A 23,316-nucleotide genomic window follows, 5' to 3' on the forward strand; every position below is an offset into this window, starting at 1 on the left:
GTCAGTCTCAAGTAGAGTAATGTGGGCAAATATGAGAATGGGGAACTGGACAATGAGACTTATTTGTGCCTATGGTCCCACAGAAGGTTCTACTAAGGTAGAAGTGGAGGAATTTTTGATGCTTTAGAAAAAGCAACTGACACAATGAAAAAGGAAAAGTTGGTCCTTGTTGGGGATCTAAATAGCAGAGTAGGAAATGATCGTGAGACATACAAAAATATTTTGAGAAAATTTGGAGAAAAGAGCAAAGCTAATAATAATGGCAAATATCTGTTGGATTTCTGCTCAGGACATGGACTGGTTATTACTAACACCATATTCCAACATAAAAATGTGCACAAATTCACATGGAGAGAAGAGGCTAGGAATAAGAAAAGTCTCATTGACCATGTTATTGTTGATAGTGATGTTTTCTCCCTGGTGCAGGACACCAGAGTGTACAGAGGATTTGAAATTGGAAGTGATCACTATTTAGTCTTGAGCAGGATAAAATTGAATTTCATATTGAAAAGAATAACATGTAAGAAAGTTTTAAAGCGAATAAAAGTTGAGCAGCTCTCAGATGTGAACTGTAGACTAAAATACAGAAAGATTATTGAAAAGAAAATGAAAGAGTTTGAGAACAGGAATCAAACCTTGGAGATTCAGTGGCAAACTCTGAAGAAAACATTGACTGATTCAGCCAGAGAGGCATGTGGTGAGGTTGTGTGCAAGGATAAAAAAATCAGAACTCCCCGGTGGACACAGGAAGCTAAAGAGGCAGTGAAGGAAAAGAAGAAAGCATATCAAAAGTTCCTGGCAAATAAGTCAGCTTTTACTCTTACAGAATACAGAGACAAATGTAAGAAAGCTAAACAGTGTGCAAAACTAGCTAAACAAAAGTCATGGGAGGACTTTGGCAAGAATATAGAAAAAAATATCAATAAGGTGGCAAAATATTTTGGAGGTTGTTGAAGAAGCTTAGGAATGGAGGAAAGAGTGCTGTAAAAGGAGTTAGAGATGATAAAGGTGACATGAAAACAGGAGAAAAAGATATCCTTGAAGTATGGAGTAATTACTTTGAAAAACTGCTAAATGAAACAAGCAGTGATGACAGCACAGTGATAAAAAACACTGACCAGGCATGCAGTCAGGAATACATATCCATACTTGAAGTAGAAAAAGCCATCAAAGGCTTGAAATGTGGAAAGGCAGCAGGAGTTTATGATATTCGACCAGAAATGCTGAAGTATGGTGGTATAAAAGTCTTACAGTGGCTGCACTGCATAGTTCAGAAAGCCTGGACAGAGGGACGAATTCCCGATGATTGGAGTAGAGCTCTCATAGTACCCATATATAAAAAGGGAAATAAAACTGAATGTGAGAATTACAGAGGTATTTCCCTACTGAGTGTTCCTGGAAAGATCTATGCAAGTATACTTGAGAAACGGTTGAGAAGAATTGTGGAAGAAAAGCTTGGTGAAGAACAAGCTGGATTCAGACCAAATAGAGGCTGTCAGGATCAGATTTTCACTTTACGACAAATAGTCGAGAAAGCATGGGAATACAACAAAGATCTGTATTTAAGTTTTGTCGATTTGGAAAAGGCATATGACAAGATGCCAAGAGAGAAGCTATTCAATACGCTGCAGTTATATGGTGTCAATGGTACATTACATCAAGCAATACTTAGTCTTTATTTGAGTTGTAAGTCAGCAGTTAGAATTGAAGGAAGTACAGGAAGATGGTTTAATGTTAAATCTGGTGTGAGACAAGGATGTACATTATCCCCTCTGTTATTCATTATCTATATGGATCACATTATGAAGGAAAGTGGTATTAAACATGATATCAAAATTGGAGATGTTAATGTCAGCTCTTTGCTTTATGCGGATGATGTTATACTTCTAAATAAATCCGCTACAAGTCTGCAAGATTCTCTGACTAAATTCAATTGCTGTTGTAATAGATATGGTATGAAGGTCAGCAATAAAAAGACAAAGACAATGAAAATAGGCAGAATCAATGAAAATGTCAACTGTGTTGTGAGTGGAGAATTTGTGGAACAAGTAAAACATTTCAGCTACTTAGGCACGATTTTTACTGAAGATGGTAAATTAAATATAGAAATAGACAACAGAATCAGCAAAGCTGGTATGGTGGGAAGTCAATTGAATAAATTCATATGGAATAAGAGAGAAATAAGTCTGAATACTAAATTAGCTGTATACAAGACAGTGTTCAAACCAGTTTTAACTTATGGATCTGAGAGCTGGGTCAGAAGTAAAACACTTGACCAAAGACTAGAGACCGCAGATATGAGAGTCCTGAGAAAGATTATAGGCGTGAACAGATGGCATCAATGGCAATATCATATTAAAAATGAGGATATTAGGAAAGAACTTGACATTGTCAGCTTCCAGGAATGCATTAGCAGAGCTAATCTCAGGTGGTATGGTCACTTAAATAGAATGGGAGAGGAAAGATTAGCAAAACAAGTGTTCTCTGCCAGGTTGGCAGGAAAACGACCCAGAGGAAGACCAAGATATAGGTGGATTGATACGGTACAAAGTGCCTTAGACGATAGAAATATAAGATCTGATAATGTTGGAGTCTTGACAAGTAACAGACTGATTTGGAGGAAAATTGTAGATAGGAAGTTAGTAATGATGTAATTTTTTCATGTAGTACTGTCATATCCTGTAAACCTCTTAAGGGTACATGGCAGGAATTTGATGATGATGATATATATATAGCCTAGTCATTAAGGTACATATGCTGTTGTTTGCTCACACTTGGGTAAAGAATAAACATGAGAATATAATTCCATGCCAAATATAGTTAAAAAAAAAAGAAAGAAAGAAAGACTTGCCACAACTATCACTCATCCAGATAATCTTCTTAATATGGTTCATACATAACTTATTTTAATGATGAACAACACCAAACAAACTTTTTATTAATAAAAAAAAGATGTTTATTAACTGGCTTATATTATCGTGTGTTTAGGCTTAAGTGCTGTGAAGAATTCATGTTAGAGGTTTAATGGAATATTAACAACACTGAGAAAGGATTAAAACTAATTTTAATACTTCCAATATTTCGTCTCCGTCACAGAAATGATGTTACAAAAAGTTTTCATAATCCCCGAAGATGTCTCTGTGATGGAGATGAAATACTGGAAGTATTAAAATTAGTTTTAATCCTTTCTCAGTGTTGTTAATATTTCATTGGATTTCAAACCAGCATATTATAGTTTACATGTGACAATGGGTAAGGGAAACAATTCAAATTTTATACGCGTGGATAGGCTTATGTGTTCATCAGACATGTTGTAATAGATTTCACGGTATGATATGAACACAGATGGATAAGAAAATAACTATTTATTAACTTAAAAGCTAATATTTCGCTGGTATTATATCCAGCATCTTCAGAGCACACAACACAAAGTTTGTTACAAATGCAAGACAACCACAATCCGCTGTAACAGTGGGGCTAGTATAAGTAATTGCAGCATGCAACACAAGACTAAAGGCCTAATATGGCACCATCTAGGTTATAAAAAAAAAAAAATAATAAAAAAAAAAAGTTCAAAGTTTTGAAATAGTAGTTCAAATGATAGTCTTAGAAAGTTTGAAAAAATAAAATAAAATAAAATAAAAGTAATAAATATTAATTTGATCTTAGGATGACTGTCTCCCAAATCTTTGGTAGATTTATACAGCCATACTTGTTAAGATTTGGAGTATGTTTTAAGGCTTCTGTTGATTCCAGGAACAACCTCTCTGACTTGTAGAAGCATCTGTGCACTTTTTTTTCTTTCCAATTGATCCTGTGTGCAGGGGTATCCAAAAAATGGTCTGGCAGACCCGACTTGCCATAGCGAAAGTGTCAGATGTATTTTTTGTGTTCACTGAGGTGGATGTCCACAGTTCTTCCTGTCTGTCCGTAGTAGGCTTGATGGCAAGAACAGGGCACTTCATAAATGTGATAAAGGAGTGCATTTGTCCTTAGGTGAACGGATGAGAGTTGCTAATTTTACATAAGGTTTAAATACTGTGCGTAGCTGGTGTTTGTTAAACACCAACTTCTACATAGAATATCTGGAAAAATTAGCTATCAACAAAGCCACTCTCAAACCTAGTCTCTGGCTACGCTATGTTGATGATGTGTTTGCTATTTGGCCACATGGGCCAGACACATTGAATACATTTTTAGTGCATCTAAATAGCCAGCACCCTAAAATCCACTTTACAATGGAACTAGAAGCCAATGATTGCCTGCCCTTCCTGGACACACTGATCACACATCTTCCAGAAGGTTCCTTATCATTTTCGGTTTATAGAAAACCCACACATACAGGGAGATACTTACACAAACAATCACACCATCACCCTTCTCAACAATATGATATCTTAAAAACACTAACCCTTAGAGCTAGAGCAATCTGTTCCAATGATATTGCTCTCATTGCTGAACTTTCTCACCTACATCACACCTTCTTAACCAACGGTTATAATCCCCATAAGATAGATAACATACTAAATGCTACCCAGAAATTCCCTCTATCTACCACAGAAGACTACAACAAAACTATCACCATCCCATACATTAAAGGCACATCTGAAAAGATATCTAGGGTGCTTAACAAACACCAACAATGCACAGTATTTAAACCTTATGTAAAATTAGCAACTCTCATCCGTTCACCTAAGGACAAATGCACTCCTTTATCACATCCAGGAGTCTATGAAGTGCCCTGTTCTTGCCATCAAGCCTACTACGGACAGACAGGAAGAAATGTGGACATCCGCCTCAGTGAACACAAAAAATATATCCAACACCTCCGCTATGGCAAGTCGGGCCCTGGCAGACCATGCTTTGGATACCCCCTGCACACACGATCAATTGGAAAGAAACAAAAGTAATGCACAGAAGCTTCTACAAGTCAAAGAGGTTGTTCCTGGAATCAACAGAAGCCTTAAAACATACTCCAAACCTTAACAAGTATGGCTGTATAAATCTACCAAAGATTTGGGAGACAGTCATCCTAAGACCAAATTAATATTTATTACTTTTATTTTATTTTATTTTTTCAAACTTTCTAAGACTATCATTTGGACTACTATTTCAAAACTTTGAACTTTTTTTTTATAACCTAGATGGCGCCATATTAAGCCTTTAGTCTTGTGTTGCACGCTGCAATTACTTATACTAGCCCCACTGTTACACTGGATTGTGGTTGTCTTCCATTTGTAACAAACTTTGTGTTGTGTGCTCTGAAGATGCTGGATATAATACCAGCGAAATATTAGCTTTTAAGTTAATAAATAGTTATTTTCTTATCCATCTGTGTTCATATCATAACCGTGAAATCTATTACAACAATTCAAATTTTAACTGACAAAAGATCTAAAGTACTAATTTGGTGTGCCCTCTAATGTTGTAAAAAAAGAAGTATTACAGAGCTACGTAGCAGTTGATCTTAAGGTAACTGTTTCTCAAATTTTTTGCAAATTAATGCAACCATATTTGTTCAGGGTAGGAGAATTCTAAATTCATAGCCATGATTGACTGTAAAAATAATCTTTCTGATCTATAATTGCACATTGGTTTTCTTTCATCTAATTCTGGGTGAAGGGGTGTCCAAAGTGTGGTCTGCCAGTCCCGACTTGTCATAATAATGGTAATGGATATATTTTTTATGTTCTCCAAGGTGGATGTTAACAGATCTTCCTATGTGCCCACAGTAGGCTAAGTTATGGTCACCAAGAACTTTATACACTCCAGTTTTATTAGTACTTTGGCTATCTTTTCTGATGTATCTCTGACATAGAAAATAGGAATAGTAATGGGGCTAAGTAATATTTTATCTATTTTGTAGGAATTAGGCCAAGAATGTATGTCACAGATATATAAGTTCTGCAGAATGAACTTATATATATTGTTGGGCTGGATGATCATGTGATTGTTTATGTAGGTATCTTCTTGAGTGTGTGTGAGTGTTGGCTTACTGTAAATGGAAAAAGATAGCAATCCATCTGAAAGATGGGTGACTATGTGTCAAGAAAAAGCAGACAGTTATTAGATTCCTTTTCTACTGTGAAGTGAGTTTTGTGATGTTGGCTGTTTAGGCAGGTGACAAAAGCATCCAAAGTGTTTTGTCACTTTGTGGGACCAAATGGCAAACACATCATCAACAAAGTATAATCACACTACGGGCTTGTATCTAGTTGTGGTAAGTATTGCTTTCAAAGTGTTCCATGTAAAAAGTTAGCTAAAGGGAGAAACCCATAGCATCACCATTAATCTGTTTGTAGATTTTTAATCTCATGTAAAGTAACCTGCATACATTGTAAATTTGAATAATTCAAATTTAGACTTTATTACATTAAGAGTGTCTATTAGTGGTGCATTAATAAATAAAGAAGTGACATCAAAACTATTATGCTGAATTTTTAAGGATATGATTTTTAACTAATGATCTGAAATCTTAATATGGTGATACACAATTTTTCTACTTAAATATGAAACTTCTGCATTGATTTAGCTCTCAGTATTTCATGAATCTGCTCTGGCTATTGACGCTTCTCATAATGTATAGCAATATACACATCCAAAGGTTAGATTTCATTTGGTTTGTTATTTATTAATCCAGAGACAGCAAAGGTCATACTGTGCCATTCCAAAGGTTATAGTAGAATACAAGGTAATAACAAATGCTAATAAATAGATGAATAAGTAAATAACATGTTGTGTTTTAAAAAAAAAATTAAGATGTACAAATCACCACATAGATAGCAATTATGATCAAATATGTTTATATAAAATGATTCTTGAAAAATTAAAACCTTATGTAGTTTATCTAAGTCTAACAAGATCTAACTAAGTGTGTATGGCTCAGCCAGATTAATAAAATTTTCTTTCCTTTCTTGAGAGAAGAAATACTTGCACTCCACCAGAATATGGTAATGGTAAGAAGAGTGCAGCATTGCATATGAATAGATGAGTCATCATCCCTCAGTAGATAAGAATGAGTAAGTTGACTGTGACCTATGGAGAGCCCATGAAGAAAATCCTCAGTTCAGTTTTTATGTTGACTAGACTGTCAATGCTGAATTTCAGGCTTAATCTCATGCAATTTATTTTCAGTGCCTCCTCCCTCAGCAGCTCGATCATATAACTTGTTTGTATACTGAAGCGTTATGCAGAAAAAATGATAAGATGACCTAGTAGCTGCATCTGCAGTCAATTCCCTCAATTTCAACTAGCTGGGAATCCAGCACAACCCAACATCAAAATTAAAGAATCTCCAATTTATACAACAGCTAGAGAACATCAAAGCACTGGGTGTGGATTGTGCACAGGAGAGGAGGTAATCTGCAAAGAATTCAATAAGTGTGTATAACATCGGTTTTGAAGATTTAAGGTAACCAGTGGTGTACCACAAGGATCGGTTCTTGGTCCACTGTTATTCAATTTGTACATTAATGATATTGGGAAGGATTTGACAAAGTGACATACAGCTCTTTGCTGATGATGCAAAGATAGGTAGGGTAATCAGGAATGCTGCTTATATGCAGTACCTGCAGAATGATTTGAATAGGCTGGAATTGTGGGCATGGGAAAATGGATGTCAGTTCAATGTGTGATTATTTTTTTTAATTGTAAACATAACAATCTTATGTACAGGATTAACCGGTTTTTGATTCTCTGCAGTCAGGCAAAGAGGTTACATGCTCATACTCTTGTTGAGGTATGTTACATCGAAATATCAGTTATAAGGTGAATTACATTTTTTTTTTTTAAAGAAAAGCCATTAACAGTTATTTTGACATGATAATGTATAAGAACATAAGATCTGACATGCATGTGGAAGAACATAATAGTTACTATAGGACAATATTATCTATTTACATGGGAGTGACAAATATGATTAGATATCTAATTGGATATCTAATCACTTCGGTGTGATTAGATATCCAACATCATATTATATTGGTGGGATTATGCTAGAAGAAACTGATGAGGCTAGAGATCATGAAGTGCTAGTAGATAGGAAGTTGAAGTTCAGGGGCCATGTAGCAAAGGTTGCAAATACCTCAAAAGATAATTGTAAAGCTGAAACGAACATTCACATGTAAAGATAAGGATGTCATTCTGCCTCTTTACAAGACCTTAATAAGACATCACTTGAACTATTGTGTAGGTCTGATTTCCTGGTTTCCATTATGAATCGGATATATTGGAGAGAGTTAAAGGAGAGTGTTAAAAATGATATCAGGATTGTAGAATTCTGAAAGACAGACTGAGAATTTGTAGACTGCAGACACTAACAAACAGGAGAAAGAGGGGGTGATATGATTGAGACTTACAAACTTCTGAAAGGGTCATATGGGATTTCAATTGATGGAATTTTTCAATTTATGGAGGATGTGTAAAGGACAAGAGGGCATCCTGGAAGTTGAGAATGAATGAATGCTGCTAGAAGGGGGTGAGAGCTAGATTTTTCTCTCATACGGTGGTATGTGTGTGTGTGATTGGAATGGATTGCCAATGGATGTTGTGAGTGCAGGCAATGTAAATGAATTCAAGAACAAGTATGATAGTTGGTGCATGTGGTATGTGGTCTCCCTCGATGAGTCTCTGACTTTCTGGAAGTCTTTCTTAATAATAATAAATCATACATTTCTGTGCTTGCACACACAGTTTTCTTTTGTGTATGCAAGCACAAGCTGAATGCTATGCAACTCTGAATAATTACTGCAGTCATGAGGTATCTTACTGGATACAAAACATTCAGTAAACACAGTAGCACAACCAACAGAGGTCTCGGGTCTTAAATTTTCAGTACAGATAGCTAAGAAATTATTGTGATCTAATCTGTGTGCATTAAACAACTGCAGGTAGATGGATGGTGGAGTATGAGATGTTCCTAGCTGACACAGTGAGAGGCTGCATGGTAGAATGCAATGTTATCAATATTCATGCCAATAGCTCACATAATCTCTCTTGCATGCATACCAAAGAGGAGAATGACAGTGTGATGTAAGTAATATTGAAGTTTTCAATGTAGAGAAAAGTTACTAGTACACTTAGGATGTTTTGGAAAATACTATATTTGGGTCATAGCTAAGAGACAAATGTTTCCATAAAAGCAACAAAGCAGGTTCATTTGCTTCCACGTAAAGACTTTGAATTGGTGATGTGCAAAATGTGCTAGTAGCTACTTGTATACCTTGATGATGGATAGGATTCAACGGGCATGAACTACTCTTCCTTGCAGAACCACAAGAATGATAAATGTGAAACAAGAAGATCAATCTACGATAAAGAGCCAAGAGGCTATTTTGTTTAAACCTTGGTATTATCCAGGTCTACCTACTCACTGATGAGACCTCAATAAAGGTCGAAACCGGTCTGGGTAGTGACCTTTCCTCATAATGTAAAACAGTAATACATCTCCTAGGAGCTGCGTTTTACATTATGAGAAAATACTAAGGATAGTGGGAGCTTGCTCCACCTTTGCTCCGAGTTGCGCTAGTGTTGTACCACCCAGGTGTTGACTTACGCTTGGACTCACCGATACTTCGACATGAAACTCTTAGATTTTGATAGATTTCAATATCCGAGTTTCGTATCCAGCTTTAAAATAATGAGGGATTTATTATCCCCTTAACTTAAGAAGATCAATCTGCCAGGATTCAGCAGAAGATAATAGTCTTTGCAATGTTTTTGGTTGATATTTGTCTATCATCAAGGATTATGGCATGCACTGCATCGATGTTTTCAGGTGTAATTGCTGTGGAAGGTCTTCCTGATCTGTTGTCTCAGGATGCCAGGTTTTAAACTTGGCCATTCATCTGGCAACTGTTGGATATGCTGGGGCACAGTTCCCTAAAGTCGCACACAAAGTTTGGTGAATCTTAGTTGCAGACTTTTCTTGCAGCACAAAAAACTTGATGATGGCCCACACTTCTGTGTCTTCGAATTTCTTCAAAACCTCTGACATGTCTTTTTATATATCCTAAAAGAAAAGAACAAATTATTACAATCTGATGAAACATAGGGATTAAAGGGTTTTAAGATGTGTTCTTTCTTGTGGTTATATCAGTTGCTTTAATATTATTTTTGTTCTACATGTTTATCAGAACTTTTCAGCCCCCCCCCCCCAAATAACACATAAGATAGGCAATAATAAAGACTGTAGTCATAATAAAACACCTCAGGAACCAAAGCAAATGAGAACAATGGCAGCCAAGACACTGTTGTGCAGGTAGATCGATATGGGGGATTTTGTGAAATGTGTATGTGTGCTCATTGCCAAGAGAAAATGGATTGTGTTATGAGAGTAGAAGTAGAGTGTGTGTGTGTGTGTGTGTGTGTGTGTGTCATAGATGTTTGATGAGTCAGAAATGTGTTGTCAGAAATAAGAGAATGAAGTATCAGAAGTGATTGGAGTGAATGGAATTCCAGGTTTAAACAAAGGTGAAAGAAATAGGAAGGAGAATATAAATGAGGTAATTCAAAGTAGTGGTAAGATAGTGAATGCTAAAGTTGCGGTGTTGCAAATTCAGGACAACAAAGAAGACCTGAATAGAGAAAGAGCATGCTTGCATGCAATCCTTCACAGGCCAAAGTATGAGAGTGAAATGCTGCAAAAACAGAAAGAGATTAATTGAACTGAGAACAGAAAAAAAAGCAAGAGGTCCAAATCCAAAAAGAAAATTGTAAGAATAAACGAGAAAAAGAGCGTAAGCAGGTAACTTTTTATGACGATTTTATAATAAGGGACAGTACTTTATGAAAGCATTACAAAATTTTGTTTCCCTGGGAAAATTAATAATATTAGTAACACTCAGAATGCAGAAGCAAATGTGAAAATTGATTGTTTTGGCTGAAAGGATAATCAAAAGTCAGCATTCAGTGTTGTGGTGAGCTCTTCTTCTAGCACAAACTTAATGAAGATTAAGATACAATTAACTGTTATTGTGACAAAGAAAATTTGCTATGAGAATAGTTTGCTATGGTGGAAGGTCTACTGTACTAATTTACTCTACGCTGTTGGAGTACAACATGAACATATTAGGTGGGGTAGTAAGTAGATTGCCTTTCAATACATCATTTTAAAAGTATCAAATCAGATGCAATAAAAAAAAAGAATAATAAGAAAGAAAATTGCTGATAAATTGAAAATATAGATACAATTCAAGCTGGTCATGAAGGTATAGACAGAAATGATTTACCATATAATGACAACCATTTCATTAATGGTTGTCATTATATGTAAAAGGATTTACATAAAAGTCAATTGAAATACCATTAGATGAGGAAGAAGAAAACACACATACACACACACAGTAAAATAATGAAACTGATGAAAAACGTTCTGCTTGACTTATGGTCATTTTTTATATGTTCAGCAAGCAATAAGAAGTGAGTGATTTTTTAAAATGAGACATGTTCATTTTATAATAATATACTAATAAATATAATAATAAAAGTTTGATTCCTTTAAATTCCATATATTTCCATCTTACCTTAATCTCTCCTTGTCCTTCTTCACAGCAGGATAACAGATCTTTTAACAAAAGTTGATATTTGGTAATTCTTTGGACTGGCTTAATGAGGTAGGCTGCTATTGGATGTGGTACTCCATGCTTTTGCTGTATTTCCTAAAATATTTCACTCTTATTATAAGTTCAATTTGCAATTATAATTTATACATATGAATCAGCTGTTATAAGGCACTTTATTCTTGGTTTCATTTCTAACAGTATTCAAATGTTTCCGATTAGTCAATTATAAATTAAGGCAGAAACCCTCTTATAATGATTTTATTCACAATAAATAACAGATTTATTGACAGTTCATTTGCTCTGAATGACTAACAAAAACAAAAAGTTTTATCATTATTTTGTTTTTCTTTTTTGCATTAATAGCATTATTTTTTTCCTGATTTTTACATTTTGATGTACAATGTACTTAAAATGTTACTTATTATGCATTTAAATTGCTAGTTTTGCCAAAAATTTCAAGACAGCTTATTTGTTAATGATATTATTATTATTATTTTTTAATTATTATTAACTAAGTATCACCATAGGGTACTAAAACTTATCGTGAAAGAAAACAGTAACCATTATTCACAAAAATGCCTATTCCTGTCATTCACTGACAACTCACAACTCCTAGCAATGCATTCCACTTGTTCACCAATTTGCAAACAAAAAATGTAGCAATTTTATTCTTGCTAAATATACTTCTGCATAAATTCCAGAGGTAAGAAGGTGGCCCTTTGTATCATATACCAATAAATACCAATTTACACTGTTTGGAAAGAGAAGTCAACAGATGCCACAGTGTAAGGAACTAACAGCCATGACACTCAACCTAATAATAGATAGGACCTTGTTTTGCTGTGATGACTGCAGCAATCTTATAGGGCATACTTTCCACAAAATTACAATAGTGATCAATGATAATTTCAGACCATTTTTCAGGTAGGCATGTAAAGAGGCCCTGGACTGTTGTGGGGACAGATGTCCCTTGACCTGACCCGATGTTCCAGTTCATCCTACAGATATTCAATAGGGTTGAGATCAGGGATCTGTGGAGGCCAGTCGAGTATGGTGACATTCACATCCACAAACCATGTTACAACAGCAGCCTTATGATAGACCATTGTTTTTCTGAAAGAGACAATGGTCAGTTCAGTAGAAATGCCACAAAGCAAGAAGCATTCCATTGTCCAGAATGTTCAGATACCTTTCTTAGTTCAATGTTCATGGCACCACAAACACAGGTCCAAGGCTAAATGAGAAAAGCAAGACCATACCATCACCTCCAAATTTCATAGTTGAGGTTACACACTTTGGTAAGAGACATTCACTGGGCATCCACCATACCCATCCATCTACTCAGTAGAGGGTGTAGTGTGATTTGTCTCTCCATAATACAACTTTCCAAGCTTCCATGTCCCGCTGTACATGCTCTTTGCACCATGAAGACAATACTGCGTGTTGGTTCAGGTAATATGGCTTACATACTGCGGTCCTACCATGGAAACCCATGTTGTGAGCCTTGGTTCTGAATGTTTTGGTTCAGATTCATGTCCCAGTCAATGGTATATTGCATGCCTCAAGTGGAAAAGGCCTAAGTTTGATGAGAGGAATCTTAATATGGGATTTTTCATTTGAAGGGGGAGTTAGCCCATCTCATATGGAGGTAGCAGGGTTTTTCTTCTGGAAACTCAGGTTTTTCATCCCACGTACAGGCAAACCTGCCTTCAGAACACATGCAATTTAGAGACAAAAATTGCTCTTTTTGGTGATGATGGGCAGTAAATGGCACTGATGGTAGTTGTGTATAGCAGGAGAATTAAGTAGTAGAGGAAACAGTCAGATCTGTGTAGTGGTGTGGAGCAGAGTGTCATCCCGCGATGAGTCTTTGGGCTGCCTGGAGGTGTCATGTAATAATAATAATAATAAATAATAACCTTACAACCAATTCAAGTTGAGTCCACATGCCTTTATGTTTTCTTCCCTTATATGGCTCCCACAGACAAAAGGTTTGCTATAAACCTATATAGTACATCTGTATCATGAATGGACTATGGATTTTTTCCCATATTTTTAATTAATTTTGTAAGTATTTTTATTTATTTATTACATAACTGAAAATCCTGCTCTAGAGATCAAATGTGGAAGTTTTTCAAGCTACTTCAGGAGATGAAATTCATCTCATACCTAAAGACAATTACAAACATCATGGCAGTATCCAAATTGGCAGCCTATTGGTTGGACAGCAGATATGCTAACCACTTTGCCAATGGCTGAATCCACCAAGGTTTTCTTCAGGTTCAGAAATTGAATCTTCAAGGTTTGGGTTCTTGTTTTCAAACTCTTTCGATTTTTTTTTCTTGAATAATATTTGTGTATTTGACATTCAGTTCACTTCTGACTGCTGCTAAAATTTGATTCTTTTTAAAACTTTCTTATATGCTTTTTTAATAAATATCATATTTATTTTTAACCCAAAAGCGAATACTAATCACCTGCTATTTCAAATTCTCTGTATATATTTGTGTGTTGTACCAGCACCAAGATATCACTATCTATAATAACATGATCAATGAGACTTTTCTTATTTCATGTGTCTTCTCTACATGAGAATTTGTGCACATCTTTATGTTGGAACATGGTGTTGGTATTGAGTAGTCCATGTCCTGAATAGAAATCTAGCAAGAAATTTACCATTATTATTAGCTTTGCTCTTTTCACTAAATTTTCCAGAACATTTCTACATATCTGGCAATCATGTCCTACTCTGCTATTTAGATCTACAACAAGGCCCAATTTCCTTTTCTTTGTCAGATGCCTTCTCAAATGACTCAAAAAATTATTTCACTTCTTTAGTAGAACCTTCTGTGGGCACATAGGCACAAATAAGTCTCATTGTCCTATTCTTCATTTTGATATTTGCCCACATCTCTTAATTGATAGGACATATATGAAGAATTGGTATGCAGTGTACAGATATCAAAGAGTGGTTTATGGCAGAGTTGAGTCCAAGAAAAGGCAGATGATATGGTGTACCAGAGGGCTCAGTATTTGGTCTTCTGTTGTTTCATTTGTACATCAATGATATAGAAAATACTCAATTGTTACTGATGACACCAAACTGGGAAGATAATCAATGAAGGTAATATAGAGATCCTGCAGGATGACTTAAATGGAGTGGCAGTATGAACAAAGGTAAATGGCTGCCAGTTTAACATGGGCAAGCGTAAGGTAATGTCATTTAGGGAAGAAGTGATCAAAAGCTTAAAGGAAGTAAACTGATGAGGTCAGAGACTTGGGAAAATTGTAGACAGGGAGATGAAGTTGAAGGCATACTGTAATAGTAGTTAAAACAGCACATTAGATTACATGGTTGTCGAAGAACACAATGACAGTAAGGATAGGGAGATTCTTGTTTCCCCTTTATAAAGCCACATCTGAACTGCTATGCACAGATCTGGTCACCTGGATTCTGTGAGAATGAAGTGCTGGAGAGGATCCAGAGGTGAGCAAAAAAGATTGTGGCAGGTTCATGGAATACTCCCTATGAGAACAGATTGAAAGTCTGGACTTCAAAAACTAGCTGAAAGGCAAAAAAGAGGAGACATAATAGAAGTATACAAGTTATTAAAGGTGTTTTATAGGATTAACACTGAAGACTTTTTTTCCAAAACATGGCAGGGAGAGAACAAGAGATCATCCTTTGAAATTATCTAAGAGTGTGGTTAGCAAGGGTGTTAGGACCAAATGTTTTGCTCGGAGGGTAGTGAATGGTTGAAATGGATTTGCAGAAGTGGTTGCAAGTGCTCTGTCAGTGATTAAGCTTCAGAAAAGGTATTATTATTATTTTGGTAACTTTCATGGAGTCAACAAACTCATTGTGGGAGGCCCAGTCAACCGGTATCATGTCTATCATAATGAGCTTTGAAGTTATATACACTACCTGCATTCAGAATGCACTCTGGTAATGCATTCCACTCAATAACAACTCTCCATAAAAAAAATCTACTCCTCACACTCATCTTCATCAAACACTCTTTATAACGAGCACTCCAGAGACCTAATATCACTTTGGTTATTCATCTTTGGACCCCTCTCTAGTGTTTCTACATCACAATCAAAACCAGGTGACCAAATCTAAGCACATTAGTACATATGTGGTCTGACCAATGTCTAATGTAGCGGCACCACCCTCCTTATCCCTACATGTCAATGCACTTTTTGTCACAGCAGCAATACGATGTACAGTCTTTGCAACACTTGCGATATGCCCTTGGAACTTCAGTCCACAGTCAACCATTACTCCAAGATTCCGAATCTCATTCACTTCCTGAAGTACAGCTCCACCAATACAGTATAATCTTATATTTCCGTATTCCCAAATGTAACACCTTGCATTTATTAATATTAAAACTGCAAACCCACTCATTTGTCCAAACTAAAAGTCTATTCAAATCTTCCTGTACAGAATTAACATGACAATTGCACTACTCTTGACAATTTTATCTAATTTTGCATCATTGGCAAACATTTGAAGATCCCCAGTCAATCCACATGAAATATCATCAACAAATAAGTTAAACAGTAGTGGACCAAGAACAGAACCCTAAGGCACACCACTGGTCATCCTCCTTTTCTGAGACACTACTGCATCATACACAACTTGCTGGAATCTTTTAGAAAGCCAATCTTCAATTCTTGTAACCAATCTGCTATATAATATTCTTCATGTTGTACAATTCTACAGTTTATACACCAATCTGTCATGTGATAATTTATCAAATCTCTTTAAAGAGTCCAAAAAATCACTGCATATGAATCTCCTTTATTCAACACATTCGTCACCTTATCTTAAAACATAAAAGCAGATTGCTAAAACAAGATCTGCCCTTCAAAACCCATGCTGACCACACAGAGAATCTTATGTCCATCCACTCAATTCTGCATTCAATTCCTAACCAATTTTTCCAACTTTGATCATAACTGGAAATATACAGACTGATCTATAAATGGAAACTTCTGTTCTCAAACCATGCTTATGAAGAGGTATTATTTTGCCTTCTTAAGAACCTTCTGCACTGCAAGATGAAGTCATGTCATGCAGTCTTGACTTCAGAGATTGTACAATGCGAGGAATATTCTGTCAAGAAGGCATATATGTGGAACTACAAAGCAGGTGATCATGTCAAACTTAGGAAGAATTCAAATCTGTAACATGGCATAAAATACTGCAGGGTAAGGATCTTAGTAGTGCATGGGATATAATTAAGGGACATCTAGACGAAGCAGTATTAAATTGCATACCTAGGGTAAGGAGGGTTAATCATGTAAGAGTTAGATGGATGAGTAATATCATTAAGCATGAACTGGAGGAGAAGAAAATGCTGTGGAGAGTATATAAAGAGAAAGATGACCAGCAAACTCATGAGCAATACAATGCTCAGACAAGAAAGGTGACCAGTATGACAACAAGGGCAAAATTAGATTATGAGATGAATATAGCCAAACAGGCCAAAAGGAATCCGAAAGAGTTCTTTCGTTATGTGGCTAGTAAGAAGAAGAAGAATGAAAGATTAACCTTAATGAGTGATGATGGTCATGAGAAGACAGAAGTGGATAAAATAGTTGAGTTACTGAGTGACCAAAAGATGTTAAAAGTTTTTTACCTTGGTTCTACTGTATGTTAAAGATGACAAAAAATTATATACTTGGCTTTAATCCTTTACCCAAGGAAGCAAAACAATATTTTCCATGTGAAATATATTCATGTCTGAGCTACTTAATAGAGGCTAATGACTTCACATCACTTGCCTTAGTATGTATCCCATAATGCAAAGCACACACACCCTTGTGGAGAAATGTAAAGTTGTGCATAACTTTACATTTAATTACAATGGGTAAAGGATTAAAACCAACTATATAATTTCTTGGTATCTTTAACGTATACTGAGTGACCACTTTTCAAGGGCATGTCATCCTAGTGAGTTTATTTACTGCTTTAATCTATGTGACAGACACTAATGTGGGAACAGCGGTGGATGAAATGAAGTTCAAAGGATACTGCAGAATCTCATTGTAAATATAGCTGTGGGATTAGATAGGATATCAGCTAGGGTTTTGCGAGAATGTGCAAGAGAACTGGCAATGCTTTTGACTTGGCTCTTTAAGTCTGAGCGCTGGTACAGTTCTAAGGAAGTAGAAAGAGAGCAAAATAATTCCCTTGCATAAGGAAGGTTTTAAGACTACAGTAGAAAATTATATCCAAATCAGTATCTCTGGCATGGTGGGTAACTAGAAAGTACTAGAAAAATTGGTAAAAAAAGAATTCAAGAATGGGCAGATAAAAATATCATACTGCATGAGGATCAACCATGGTTTTGTGAAGGGTTCACCATGCCTTAGTAATTTACTAACTTTTTATAATAAAGTAACAGCTGAGTTGGATAAAGGAAGTGGTTACAAGATGATCTTGCTGTATTTTGCAAAGCCATTTGACAGAATACCACATGGAACTCTGTTAAGCAAATCAGAACACATGGGGATGGATGAATGGATAAGAGGGTGGCTGCTGAACAGATATCAAAAAGTGGTATATGACAGGGCAGAATCGAGGTGAAAACAGGTGACTAATTGTGTGCCCAAGGTTCAGTACTGGGACCATTTTTGTTTAATTGGTACACAAATGATACAGGAAATAACCTGAAAGGAAATATTCAGTTGTTTGCCAATGATGCGAAATTAATTAGAATGCAACGCAAGCTCCACTCCGCCAGCGAAAGAACTTCACGATCTAATCGCATCAACGGAAAACGACTTGATAGAGGCTGAACACAAAAACTCAACGCCATCATTCTGAACTTCCTGATGGAAAACGGAAAATCCCTACAAGAGGTCATCAAGAAACTAGCCAAAGAATGCAACATCGATCCCGAGAATATTGTCAAGTGCCATCGTTTCGGGCCTATAAATAAAAGGAAGGATGGTACAAACTTTCCGGGCCTAGTAAAAGTGACTTGCGACACAACGACAAGCACATCAAAAATAATAACAGCGATCAACAACAAGTTCAAAGACTCCTACCCCCAATTGCGCATATGTGCACAACCAGACTTATCATTTGCACAAAGAGAACGAAGACGCCAGCTTCAAAGACAACTCGAAGAAAAACATCAAAATGGTGACAACAGTTGAACCATCAACTACGTGGTGAAAAAACCAAGTGATGCCACTAGCAGCCACCACAGAGACCAGCAGGCACCGCATAGGAAATGTGCAAGACCTATGTGGTCCAACAAATGTCCCACAAAGCCCTACATATCCACTTCACCAACATCCATGGCCTAAACTCCAACCTGAATAGTATCCACTACCACCTACAGTCAACCAAACCCCACCTACTCTTCCTAGCAGAAACCCAAATCTCACCTCCCACCAGCACCACTTATCTCAACCTCCCAAACTATACACTATTCAACAACTTTCGGCCCAAGGGTGGTGTCTGCACATACATCTGTTAATAATTGGTTGATTATTATATTGATGATATATTCATAGATATTATCTTATATTTAATTCTACCATAGAGAATGATCTCTGTTTCTAACAATTATTTATTTTATTACGAGTGTACCTATATGTTATTATGTGCACAAGGGTTCACTCCAATTGGTGCAATGATCTTAACTCTCTTTCAGAATCAAAATAATCACTGACTCAAAACCCAAAATACAAAATAAACACATTTAATAAAACAAAAATAATATATATACACTTCAAACAACTTTACATAACTAACTACAAATTAATTGGATCCAAGGCCTTTTAAGATTAAACTTACACTTAAGACTAGACTAAACACTTTGTTTGCACAATCACAAAATGTTCATAGCCAGTTTCTTTCTCTGTCAAGGCTCTTTTCCGAAGATATATGACTATTCTTCATCAGGATCCTTTTTCATCACTCATGTAGCACACATAAAAATCTTCCTGACTTAATTCTGTCTCTTTTTAATAAAAATAATAGTCAGATCAGGCATCCTTAATACTGATGAAACTTCTTAATCAAAGTTTTCTCAAACATTCCTTTAAAATGTAAATAGCAAATTCTTCTTTTATTCACTATACTTAATGACAGTCTTAACTCTTCCACTTTAAAAGAACTTACAGTTCTACGATTTCCTTTTGGAATCTACTATAAATCTTCCGATTAGCGTTTCCTCCAATAATCCTTTTAAAATGATCAATAGCAATATTTCCCTTTTATTTATCCACATTAAAACTTAATAGTTCCATGATTCCTTTTTCGGAATATACTATTAATTTTCTTCTGACTGTCACATAAAAACTTAAGTTCCTCCGAACCTCAATATCTGCCAGCCTGTTTTCTAAATTCCTTCCGAACGCTCTCTTGTTTACAGCCGTTACTCAGATACTGAGCGCTTTCTTGTCAGCTGTCAATCACTCATCAAACTTCTTCACGAGCATGCGCACTCCACGAAAGTGGCAAGCGAGAAAGTTAGGTATAAATAATGGCTGACACGCTGTCTCCGTTAGCGACAAGAGAATGTCCTCATAAAACACAACTTTTGATAATTTTAAATTACAATAAAAATTCTTGTAAGTAATACAAATATCAAAATCTAGTAAGTACATCAATTTTTTAACTTCTTTACATATCACTTTGGACAAAACAATTCCATAACAGGCACATTGCAAGTGCCAACAATGCATGTTATGAAACTAAAAATAATAAACATTTTAACATAAACAATTCGTAAAAATATTCAGAATTTTAATTACGATTATTTTTACACATCAACTCAGACATACCTTGCCAGACAGCACCTAACCTACAATCACCCAACTTTGACCTTCTTTGATTGAAAATATCCCTTCCCCACTCAGTTCAATTATCTGCTATCTCTATCGCTCCCCCAATGCAACCAACCACCCTGAGCTCTTTAATTTTCTCTCCCTAAAAGTTGATTTTCTCCAATCCCACTTTCCCAACAGCGAAATCATCCTTCTAGGAGATTTTAATGTCCACAACACTAGCTGGCTTTCCTCCTCCAGTTGTACAGATCTTGCAGGCAGAGATGCAGAAACATTTGCCATCACTAGCGACCTTACACAACTTGTCCAGATGCCAATCAGAATACCAGATAACTCAAACCACTCTCCAAACACCTTAGATCTCTTCCTCACCAATGATCCCTCCAAATACACAGTGAAAGTAGTGTGCCCCCTGGGCAATTCTGACCACAACCTGGTGCTCATTTCCTCCCCCATGCAACAACGTTTACAAAGACACTCTTATACAAGAGTAGTTTGGCAGTATAACAGTGCCAAGTGGGACAGCCACCGCAACTTCTATGCCGCATTCCCATGGTTGGACTATTGCTTCCGGCCTTCCAACCCAAACATATGCATTGAGCTTATTACCAAAGTAATCCTCACCGGCATGAATACATTCCACACAACACTCTGAACTGCCATTCCCTAATGAAACCCTGGTTCTCCAAAAGATGTGCCAAGGCTGTAGAGATGAAACACCAGACATACCACAACTGGCTGAAATCAAGACACCTCATCTTACCTCAAAGCTTACACCGAAGTCCGTAGCAGATGCAAAAAAAACAATCAATGCTTCCAAAATTAGAGTTTGAAAGAGCAAAAAGCAGGAAACTAGCGGCCTGTCCAAACGGCAGCCGAGCCTTTTGGTCTCTTGCCAAAGCAATTGGCTGTAACTTCTGTCCAACACTATTCCCACTCCTATCACACCCTGATGGCTCTACTGCCTCATCACCCACAAAAAAAGCCAATCTTCTGGCCTCATACTTTGCTTCAAATGCATGCATAACTGATGGTGGTAAATATCCCCCAACCATTCCACACACCCAACATACAATGCCCCCTATATCCTTTTGCCAGGATGAAATCAGAAAAATATTGTCCCAAATGGACACAAAAAAGTCTCCTGGCCCCGATGGCATTCCCCCAATTGTTCTGAAAAATTGCGCTCCAGAACTGACCACTATCCTATGACACCTATATATACTCTCCTACTCCATTGGAATCTATCCCACAAACTGGAAATTGACCTATATTCAGCCATTCCCAAGAAGGGTGACAAGTCACTGCCATCCAATTACCGCCCTATCTCGCTTACCTCAGTCCTGTCAAAGGTAATGGAAAAAATCATCAATTCCCACCTCCTACACTATCTTGAAGACACTCACCAAATAAGTGACCGCCAGTATGGATTCCGCCACTGCCGATCAACAGGAGATCTACTCACATACATCACCCATCTCTGGACAAATGCTATGGAGAGGTTTGACGAATCTCAAGTGGTTGCACTAGATATCTCCAAAGCCTTTGACCTGGTCTGGCACAAAGGCCTACTAGGCAAACTACCATCATTTGGTCTGACCCAGGACTTCTGTAGTGGATTGCCAGTTTTCTGTCTGGACGCACACTTTGTGTGTGCGATGGTGGATGGCTCCCTATCCTCACACCACTCAATTAATGCTGGGGTCCCACAAGGTTCTGTCCTCTCACCAACACTGTTCCTGCTGTACATCAACGACCTACTGCAATTGACCTCCAACCCAATACACAGTTTTGCAGATGACAGCACACTACACTCCTCGCTTGCATTTGATAAGCCTTACCCTACACAACTCACCTCATCCTTCAGAACATCAACCACCACCACCACCCTCAACTCCAATCTTCAAGCCACCCTACAATGGGGTTCGGATAACCTCATAAATTTCAACGCCAACAAAACCCAGTTCTGTACTATTTCCCATAAAAAAGAACAACTTTTTCCCAGTATCCTTTACGACAATACCCAAATTTCCAGACAGCCTGAGATCTTGCTCCTCGGAATCACCCTCACATCAAACCTCTCCTGGCACAAACATATCTCAAACATTGCATCCTCAGCCTCAAAAAAAAACTGGGATTTCTCTTCCGCTCAAGATGTTACTTCACCCCTGAACAGCTACTAACATTATACAAGTCAAAAATCCACCCAACTATTGAATACTGATCCCACATATGGGGTGGGGCCCCTAAAAGCTCTCTCAAAATGCTCAACACAATACAGAGGAGGGCAATTAAGACTTATCAATGATCCATCCCTTACCAACTCTCTCCCCCCACTTTCACACAGACGTTTGATCTCTGCAGTAAGTATATTCTACAAATATTTCCATGGGAAATGCTCATCCAAAATAACATCAATAATTCCCCCGCTGATTGGAACACGTTGTTGTGTCGGAAAAAGTGCTGATTCATTATTGGTGAGTCATCCTGCTTCCGACCCAACATACGGTAACGATTAGAGATAAGGATAAGGACATACATATGTCTCAAGAAGAAAAGCTAAAAAGGTAGCGTACATATGCTCACTCAGAAGTATGTCTAACCATCTTTAGTTGTATGTATTAAGTGATTTTGAGAAGCCCATAATTAAAGGATAATGTCTGTGTAAAAAATTTACAAGGGAAAATTATGTATCAGTACTGAAATGTTATTATTAGATGTATATAAGATGATATATGTATTAGAGCCCTGTCAAAACAGTTCAGAGTTGCAATGACCAATCGGCCTCTGCTATGAGCACGACGTAGTAGCTGAGAGAGGGCGCTCGCATTTACAATATAAGGTCCGGCGGGAGATTCAATCGCTCTCTTGTTTTCTGTTCCTGATCCAAGTCCTGGATAGCTGCGAAGCTTGCCGCCGTACCCAGCAACAATCTCTCTGT

General features: G+C 36.9%; 1 protein-coding gene across 1 annotated transcript in view; it reads right to left on the minus strand.

Moving 5' to 3' along the window:
* The window catches only part of trio (trio Rho guanine nucleotide exchange factor), a 1,056,141-nt gene that overhangs the window by 482,751 nt on the left and 550,074 nt on the right, over positions 1-23,316 (minus strand). The window contains exon 29 of the mRNA XM_090403001.1: positions 11,523-11,657. Coding sequence (XP_090259127.1) covers positions 11,523-11,657 — 135 coding nt within the window. The remainder of the gene's footprint in view (positions 1-11,522; positions 11,658-23,316) is intronic.

This window comes from Typopeltis vanoorti, chromosome 2 (assembly GCF_054136105.1).
Source record: "Typopeltis vanoorti isolate ZY-2024b chromosome 2, IOZ_Tvanoo_1.0, whole genome shotgun sequence".
NCBI classification, from domain to species: domain Eukaryota; kingdom Metazoa; phylum Arthropoda; class Arachnida; order Uropygi; family Thelyphonidae; genus Typopeltis; species Typopeltis vanoorti.